This window comes from Trichechus manatus, unplaced genomic scaffold, assembly GCF_000243295.1.
Source record: "Trichechus manatus latirostris isolate Lorelei unplaced genomic scaffold, TriManLat1.0 scaffold00125, whole genome shotgun sequence".
In the NCBI taxonomy this organism is placed as follows: domain Eukaryota; kingdom Metazoa; phylum Chordata; class Mammalia; order Sirenia; family Trichechidae; genus Trichechus; species Trichechus manatus.
In genome coordinates, this window is record NW_004444061.1 from 777,129 (window position 1) to 787,257 (window position 10,129).

At 42.1% G+C, this 10,129-nt stretch overlaps 1 protein-coding gene across 1 annotated transcript in view; it reads left to right on the forward strand.

Annotated features, from left to right (window-relative positions):
- The first annotated feature begins 376 nt into the window (after positions 1 to 376).
- LIN7A (lin-7 homolog A, crumbs cell polarity complex component) overlaps positions 377 to 10,129 on the forward strand; it is a 153,249-nt gene continuing 143,496 nt past the window's right edge. The window contains exon 1 of the mRNA XM_004384608.3: positions 377 to 652. Coding sequence (XP_004384665.1) covers positions 610 to 652 — 43 coding nt within the window. The 5' untranslated portion in view covers positions 377 to 609. The remainder of the gene's footprint in view (positions 653 to 10,129) is intronic.

A 10,129-nucleotide genomic window follows, 5' to 3' on the forward strand; every position in this document is an offset into this window, starting at 1 on the left:
CCCTGGCCTTAAGTCCGTTATCTTGTTATAAGTCAACATTCCAAAAAACTTTAACAGAAATCAACAGCAACCATAATTAAATCCCAACGTTTCTGATGTTAGAAACATTTTCTCTCTAAAGAGGGGATTACTGGGCTGACATTTTCTCTTAATCTGAAAAAGCTCATCTCCCTGCCCTCCTCCCCCATATCCCCTTTCCATCACCGCCTCCCTCTTCCCTCCCCCCACCCCGACCATTTTATTTGAGTAGAAAGTTGAAAGAAAGCAACACGCCATTTACACCCACCCAGCGCTCCTGTGGGTGGAATAGCAAAGTTCTATGGCAAAGCCTTCCTGCCAGAGCCTGTAGATGCAGTCGCTCTCCGGTACCTGCTCAGCTTCCCGCCGCGTCTGAAGGTTTGCCCGACGCGGAACGGTGGCGTCTCCATCTAGCTGCCAACCCTTCCCAAGCTTTCTTCTCCTCCACCACCACCACCTTCCCTCCCTCCCCTTCCTCTCCCTCCTTTCCGTCTTTCAACTCCACCCCCACCCCCAATCTCCTCCTCTTTTTCTCACTACTAGCGGTTGCCGTTGCTGAAGCCGAGCGTCACTTCGGCTTCCACGGCAGACATGGCGACATTGACAGTGGTCCAGCCGCTCACTCTGGACAGAGGTAAGGGAGCGGCTCTCCCGCCCAGCCACCGCGTCCCCTCTGCGTCCCCTCTGTCTCTGCCAACTCCCACCGGGACAGCAGGATGCGCTCGGGCAGGGGGAGTTGGGCGAATGAGGACGAGCCGAGAAGGCGTTCGTGCCGAGAACAGGACACTTTCTTCCCTTACTCCCTGCCACGTCCCCGCTGCCCCTGAACATTGCACTCGCTCGGCCGAGGGCTGCCTTCTCTGAGCTCCGGAGCCCCCGCCGCCACTCCCAGCCCCTCGCCCTCTCCCGGCCACTCTCCTAGCAGCCGGCTTTGTTGGCTGCGCGGGGACCGCTAGGCGCCCGGGGCTCGGGGTTGGAGCGGGGCAGAGAGGAAGCTCGCTGCGCTGGGCGAGGGCGCCTGCAGCCGGAGACCAGAGGAGGCAGGTTACAGAGCATTCTGCCAGCCAGCACGGCCGGGACCCCAGGAGGAAGGAAGTTTGTCCGGGCGCTGGGGCGATGGTCGCGGGGGTGCCTGTGCTGGGGCGCCTGGAGCCTGGGCTGCCGCAGCGGGGAGCTGCCTCCTGCCGAAAGGGCTGCCGGAGGGCTGGTAGTCGTGCCCGGGCCAGGGGCGCAGCGTCGCGGAAGCCCAGTGTCGCTTTCCCCGGGTTCGCGCTCCAAAGGGTTGTGCGGGTCGCGTTTGCCCCCGCCACTGGCAGCTCCCCGCCCAAGTAAGCCTCGTCTTCTTCCAGCCCGGTGCCACCACGGTGCCCGGGCTGCAAAGGCGCTGCATCCAAGCGCAGGCTGGGTTAAAATTCAACTTCTGACCTGCGACCCTGTGCGTCCCACTCTGTCTGACCCCAATGGGGAAGTAGTGTTTGCTTCCTTCCCAGGACCTCATCTAGCCTAAGAATGGAGTCCTACGCTGCGACCCATGGCCTATCTGGTGCACCAGTGCGGGTTCATACCCTTCCCTGTGTGTTCGGGTTTTCTTTCTGGCTTCCGACGTCCAGTTATGAAGGCGCTTGAGTCTCACTGCTCTGCAGCGGAGGGCACCCGCTTGTCCTCGTCGGCAGCGGCCGAATTTAGGACCCGGGGCCATTTGGAAATAGTGTGCTCAAATGAAAACGATTTAGTCCTGTGTGCCTCTAAAAATTTTCTTTCTAGCAAATTAAACTGGAAGGTAGGGCAATGCAAAGAGCATCCTACTGCGAGCGCAGTAAAAAACCAGCGAACTCAGGTTAAGGTTATTAATTTGAAGAAATTGTCGGTGACTTTAACGCAACTGTTGGCGCCAGAACAGACGTTATGTGGTGCCCATGACAATGTCACTTGGAGTAAGAGTTGAAAAATTAAGAAAATAAATATATATTGGTTTTATATTGGGAAATGTTGATATGCAAACTAGTAAATTAATAACAGTAGTTAAAGAGCTCTGAAATCCATTGTATAATCCATTATTTCACCCCAGTATCATCATCTGCACTAAGCAGGATAAATCCATTGCCGGTAAGAACCAAACAGATGGCAAGCTATTAGAAATTACGGATTTCCCAAGTATTTCTGTTTTAATGTGATGAGCTCTTATATTTTCTCAGTCTTATATAGGGTCTCTATGAGTTGAAATTGACTCGACCGCAACGGGTTTGGTTTTAGGTATATATTTCATAGTCTTTAAACATCCCAAGCAAAATAAAAAGACTTAGGAGCAAAATCTCCAAGAAAATGGTATACCTGAGCAATTTTGTATAATATTAATAGTGTTACTGTTGTTTGTCAAGTGGATTCCCTCATGGGGACCCCATGGGAATACAATAGAACTGCCCATAGGCTTTTCAAGGCTGTGACCTTTCAGAAGCAGATCCCCAGGCCTGTCTTCCAAGGTGCCTCGAGGTGGGTTCAAACCACCAACCTTTCCACTAGTAGCAGAGTGCTTAACCTTTTGCACCACCCAGAGAGATTAAAACACAACAGAACAGAACAAAATTAACTTCTTGTTTTTAACCTTAGCCTTTAGACACTCATTCAGTTGTTGAGAGGAGGTGCTAATGAGATCTCTTCTTGAAGTTTTGTTCTTCTTCACAGTCAGGCTATACCCATCCTTCCCAGTGTGATTGGGTCCATGCAGTGGCCAGGAGGCAGGCTGGGTGAGCCTATGGATAAATTTGAGTAAATTCACCAGCAGCTCACACAAAGTGTGTGATTTATGGAGGAGGGGTTATTGGCATGATTACCAAGCATGAAGTCAATATATATAAATAGTTTTTTCCCTGCCTTATTAAAATATGGTTAACAATTTTTTTCCATCATTAAACTGATAAAAGAAGGGATTCTGCAAAATTGTTTCCAGAAAAGAAAACTCTTTTAATACGAAAATTAGTATTTAAACAAAATTCCAGTAACACCTATCTAGATCATAGTTGAAACTTGGTTACCCATTTTGGATTACTAAATTAACCTGCTGGGCATCATTTTCCCTCTGTGACATGTAAAGGGTTTGGATTAAGATATTTCGACACTATGCAATTGTAGCAGTCTATACTTTGATTCCACCACTTGTCTGTCCTTGGTCATACTGTGGTTGCTTGCCTGTTGCTGTGATGCCAGAAACTATGCCACAGGTACTTCAAATACCAGCAGGGTCACTCATGGTGGACAGGTTTCAGTGAAGCTTCCAGATTAGGACAGAATAGAAAGAGGGACTAGGCAGTCTACTTCTGAAAAAATTGGCAAGTGAAAACCTTATGAATAGCAGTGGAACATTGTCTGATACAGTGCCAGAAGATGGGCCCCTCAGGTTGGAAGGCACTCAAAATACTACTGCAGAAGAGCTGCCTCCTCAAAGTAGAGTTGACTTTAAGGACATGGATGGAGTAAAGCCTCGGGACCTTCATTTGCTGATGTGGCATGAATCAAAATGAGAAGGAACAGCTGCAAATATCCATTAATTATTGGAACACAGAATATACTAAGTATGAATCAAGAAAAATTGGACATTGTCAAAAATGAAATGATCAATATCCTAGGCATCAGTGAGCTGAAATGGACTGGTATTGTCCATTTTGAATCAGACATTCATATCGTCTACTCTGCTGGGAATGACAAAGAGGAATGGCATCGCATTCCTTGTCAAAAAGAACATTTCAAGATCTATCCCGAAGGACAACACTGTCAGTGATAGAATAATACCCATACGTCTACAAGGAAGAGCAGTTAATATGACTGTTATTCAGATTTATGCACCAACTGCTGTCATGGATTGAATTACGTCCCCCAGAAGACATGTACATCAACTTGGATAGGTCATGATTCCCAGTATTGTATGATTGTCTGCCATTTTATCATCTGATGTGGTTTCCCTATGTGTTGTAAACTCTATCTCTATGATGTAATAAGGTGGATTACAAGAGTTATCTGATGAGGTCTACAAGATTAGACAGTGTCTTAAGCCAGTCTCTTGAGATATAAAAGAGAGAAGGAAGCAGAGAGACGTGGGAACCTCATACCACCAAGAAAGAAGTGCCAGGAGCAGAGCGTGTCCTTTGGACTTGAGGTTGCTGTGCTGAGATGCTCCCAGACCAAGGGAAGACCAATGCATCACAAGGACCTTGCTCCAGAGCTGACAGAGAGAGAAAGCCTTCCTCTGGAGATGATTCCCTGAATTTGGACTTGTAGCCTACTGGACTGTGAGAGAATAAATTTTTCTTTGTTAAAGCCATCCACTTGTGGTATTTCTGTTACAGCAGCACTAGATGATTAAGAGATCCACATCTGTGCCCATTCAAAAGAAAGTTGATCCAACCGAATATGGAAATTTCAAACAATATCATTAATGTCACACACAAGTAAAATTTTGCTGAAGATCATTCAGAAGCGGTTGTAGCAGTACATTGACAGAGAACTGCCAGAAGTTCAAGCCAGATTCAAAAGAGGACGTGGAACCAGGGATATCATAACTGATGTCAGACGGATCCTGGCTGAAAGCAGGGAGTACCAGAAAGATGTTTACCTGTGTTTCATTGACTACGCAAAGGCATTTGACTGTGTAGATCATAACAAATTATGGATAACATTGTGAAGAATGGGAGTTCCAGAACACTTAATTGTGCTCATGAGGAACCTGTACATAAACCAGGAGACAGTCATTTGAACAGAACAAGAAGACATTGTGTGGTTTATAAGCAGAAGGAGCCCTGGTAGCGCAGTGGTTAAAAGGTTGGCTGCATACCAAGAGGTCAGAATCCACCAGCGGCTCCTGGGAAATCCTATAGGTCAGTATGACTCTGTCCTATAGGGTAGCTATGAGTTGAAATTGACTTGATGGCAATGGGTTTTGTTTTTTTTTTAATTTGGTTTTTATAATCAGGGAAGATGTGCATCCAGCTTGGATACTTTCACCATACTTATTCAATCTGTGTGCTGCGCAAATAATCTGAGAAGCCAGACTATACTATATAAAGAAGAATGTGGCAGCAGGATTGGAGGAAGACTTATTAACAACCTGTGATATGTAGATGACACAACCTTGCTTGTTGAAAGTGAAGAGGGCTTGAAGCACTTACTAATGAAGATTAAACACTATGGCTTTCAGTATGGATTGCAGCTCAACATAAAGAAAACAAAAATCCTCACAACTGGACCAATAAGCAACATCATGATAAACAGAGAAAATAATCAAGTTGTTAAGGATTTCTTTTAACTTGGATACACAATCAACACCCATGGAAGCAGCAGTCAAGAAATCAAACAATGCATTGCATTGGGCAAATCTGCTGCAAAAGACCTCTTTAAAGTGTTGAAAATCAAAGATTTCACTTTCAGGACTAAGGTTTGCTTGACTCAAGCCATGGTATTTTCAGTCTTCTCATGTGTATGTGAAAGCTGGACAATGAATAAGGAGCACCAAAGAAGAATTGATGTCTTTGAATTATGGTGTTGTTGAACAATATTGAGTATACCATGGACTGCCAAAAGAACGAACAAATCTGTCTTGGAAGAAGGACAGCCAGAATGCTCCTTAGAAGCGAGGATGGCAAGACTGAGTCTCACTTACTTTGGACATGTTATTAGGAGGGACCAGTTCCTGGAGAAGGACATCGTGCTTGGTAAAGTACAGGGTCAGAGAAAAAGAGGAAGACCCTTAAGGAGACAAATTGATGCAGTGGCTGAAACAACAGGCTCAAACTTGGCAGCAATTGTGAGGATGGCAGAGGAGCAGTTTTTCGAGCTTTTGTTCATGGGGTCACTGTGAGTGAGAACTGACTCAATGGCATCTAACAACAGCAACGTAATTTAATTAATTAAAATTAGGTCTCACTTTTTTGTCACCTATTTAGAGGTTTTCTAGATCACATCCTCTCCCAGGTTGCCATAGTTATCTTTGATGTGCTCTGAAATCACCCTCTGCTTTGCCCCCATCAAAGGCACATTGGCTTTGCCTCCCCATTGGATGGAGCACTGTGAGGGAAGAGTCCATTTCAAAATTTAAAATTCCTCTTTGTATTCTCAATGTTTGCCGTAGATCAAAAAGTAATGGAAGATAGTAAGTGAACTAACAACTGTCTGCAATTTAAACAATGTTAAAATATATAATCTTAGTAGTGAACTGAGGCACATTTTATAGATTCACAAAATTTTGGCCCGGGGAAGGATGTTATAGATAACATAGGCCAGTGGTTTTTAACCTTTCTTTTCCCCTACACGCTTGACAGATTCACTTCAATAACAGTAGCTCACTAAAGCAGTGATTTATTAATTAAACAGGAGGGCAAGGTAGAGAAAGGAAAGAAGATACTCGACAAAGCCCTCTGTTATGGATTGGATTGTGCCCCCCTAAAGGATCCGTTGAAGTCCTAATCGCTATACTTGTGAATGTGACCCTCTTTAGGGAAATAGGCTCTTTCTTTGAAGATATTATCAGTTAAATCATACTGGATAGAGTGTGTCCTAATCCCAGTCCCTTCTTACTGGTGTTTTATAAAAGGGGAGGACACATAGGGATATAGGGAGTGACGCATAGGGGGAAGATAGGTGAAATGTGATAAAAGAGGCAGATGCATCTATAAGCAGCATAGGAGCACTAAGGATTGCTAGCAGTCACCAGAAACTACCGGAAGGAATTTATACAGCCTGACCATTCCTAAATTCAGGCTTCTAGTCTCCGGAACATGAGGCAATGAATTTGTTTTTTCAAGGCACCTACTTTGTGGTAGTTTATTGTGGCAGCCCTGGAAACTAAGACACCCCCCAAGGGCACCTCAGAGGACATGGATACACAATGCACTATTTGAGAGCTGTTGGCTCTTTTCAAGTATCTTCATTTTACAAATGAAAAATACAAAAATGAGATGGTAGATGTTTTCGAGGCCACATTACTAGTTAGTAGGAGTTTTTATGCTAAAACTCAATTATCTTCTTGTTTGGTGCTCTTTGGCAGCATAAACTAATTCATCTGGAATTGTCAGGGCAAAGGTTTTAAGCAAACAAAAATAAACATTAGACTGAAATTAAGATTTACTCCTTCCAGAATATAAAAGATGTAATAGAAAATTAAGCAACTCGGAATTCAACACCTAGTTTCTTGGGTGTTTTCTGGGAAGCAGGCCTTTTCTAGGTCCAGGCCGGGCCTTGAAAGATGACCAGCGTGATTTAAGGGTTTCATGGCTTTGTGCGTGTCTTAACTCTTTTCACTCGGCCATTAAAACCACAGTTTATCAAAACCTCCATGATATTGTGAAAGATGAGAAGATATCTGTTCAAGACGCTCATTGAACCCCACATAAGGTAGATTCCAAAAGAAAGTCACCAAGACATATAATCAAACTTGCCAAAACCAAAGATAAAGAGAGAATTTTAAGAGCGGCTGGGAAAAACGAAAAGTTATTTACAAATGAGAGTCAATAAGACTAAGCTCGGACTTGTCAGCAGAAACCATGCGGGCGAGAAGGCAATGGGATGACATATATAAAGCCTTGAAGGAAAAAAATTGCCAGCCAAGAATTATATATCCAGCAAAACTGTCTCTCAAATATGATGGCAAAACTAGGGCATTTCCAGATAAACAGAAGTTTAGGGAATTTGCAAAAACCAAACCAAAATTACAAGAAATAATAAAGGGAGTCCTCCAGTTAGAAAATAAATAACGTCAGGTAACCACCCAAGACTAGAACACAGATTGGGCAACCAGACATCAACCCAGATAGAGAAGTCACAAAAATCAAGCTAAAACACTGAACAAAGAGAAACAGAGATGTCAATATGTAAAAGATAACAACACTAAAACAAAAAAGAAGGGCTGAAAAATGTAGACATAGATGTTTTCATTTGGAGAGGAGGTCAAGGCGATATAAAGAAATAAAAGATTGGTTTAAACTTAGAAAAATAAGGGTAAATATTAAGGTAACCACAAAGGAAACTAACAATCCAACACATCAAAATAAAAAACAAGAAAAATGTAAAGACTCAGCAAATACAAAACCAACAACAATGAAAAGGTTGAAAAGAAAATACATAAAGAAAAATGACTCAGCACAGAAAATTAAGTGGAACAACAAAATTCTCAACAGTACACAAAAAAAGACATCAAAATGACAGCACTGAACATATATCTATCAATAATTACTCTGAGTTTAAATGGAATAAATGCACCAATAAAGAGACAGAGAGTGGCAGAATGGATTAAAAAACAAGATCCGTCTATATGCTGCCTACAAGAGACACACCTGAGACTTAAAGACATGAACAAACTAAGACTCAAAGGATGGAAGAAAATATATCGAGCAAATAACACTCAAAAAAGAGCAGGGGTGGCAATATTAATCTCTGACAAAATAGAATTTAAAATCCACTACAGAGGATAAGGAAGGACACTATATAATGATTAAAGGGTCAATACACCAGGAGGACATAACTGTAATAAATATCTACGCACCCAATGACAGGGCTCCAAAATACATAAAACAAACTCTAACAGCATTGAAAAGAGAGATAGACAGCTCCACAAGAACAGTAGGAGACTTCAACACACCGCTTTCAGAGAAGGACAGAACATCCAGAAAGCAGCTCAGAAAAGACACAGAAGCTCTAAATGCTACAATCAACCAACTTGATCTCTTGGACATACACCGAACACTCCATCCAGCAGCAGCCAAGTATACATTCTTTTCCAACACACATGGAACATTCTCCAGAATAGATCACACATTAGGCCATAAAGCAAGCCGTAACAGAATTCAAAGTATCAAAATATTACAAAGCATCTTTTCTGACCATAAAGCCATGAAAGTAGAATTCAGTAACAGAAAAAGCAAGGAAAAAAAATCAAACACCTGGAAAGTGAACAACACTTTGCTCAAAAACTACTGGGTTATAGAAGAAATCAAGGATGGAATAAAGAAATTTACAGAATGAAATGAGAACGAAAACACATCCTTCCAGAACCTTTGGGACACAGCAAAAGAAGTGCTCAGAGGTCAGTTTATAACAATAAATGCACATATCCAAAAAGGAGAAAGGGTCAAAATAAAAACATTAACCCTATAACTAGAACAAGTAGAAAGAGAGTAGCAAAAGAAGCCCTCAGGCGCCAGAAGAAAGGAAATAATAAGAATTAGAGCAGAATTAAATGAAATAGAGAATAGAAAAACAGTTGAAAGAGTTAACAAGACCAAAAGCTCGTTCTTTGAAAAGACAACAAAATCAATAAACCACTGGGGCCAAACTGACAAAAGAAAATCAGGAGAGGAAGCAAATGACCCATATCAGAAATGAGATGGGTGATATCACAACAGACCCAACTGAAATTAAAATAATCACAACAGAATACTATGAAAAATTGTACTCTAACAAATCTGAAAACCTAGAAGAAATGGACAAATTTCTAGAAACTCACTAAACTAACACAAACAGAGGTAGAACAACTAAATAAATCCATAACAAAAGATGAGATTGAAACAGAGGTAAAAATTTTGCCACATCTCTCTTTTATTTTTTTAAATGATAATGAAAAGTTGCAAGGAGAAAGATATTAATTTCTGACCAGTTTTTTTTATAAAAGGTACTTTTGATTTAAGAAGAGTTTTATACACAGTTTTTAAATTTAAAACAACTCAAAAAATTAATGATAGAGCTTCTAGAAAAAGAAAAGTAAATCTGGTGAGTACTGTCTACTTCAGTGTGTCTGCTATCCACACCCTGAGACATATTTGGTATGGTCGTGTCATTTATGAAATTAATACTTTTAGTTTTTAGAGTTCCTTTTCAGGAATCAAAACTAAGCCTTAGCTATTTAGTAGGGAAAGGGAACATTTAGAGAGTCATATCAAATGGGGAGATGTATAGCTTGTATTGTTGTTGTTAGGTGCCATGGAGTCGATTTCCATGCGACCCCAGTGTAACAGAATACAACTGCCCCAGAAGGTTTTCTAGGCTATAATCTTTGCAGAAGCAGATCCCCGGGTCTTTCTCCCTCAGAGCAGCTGAGAGGGTTTGAACCACCAACCTTTTTTTTTTTTTT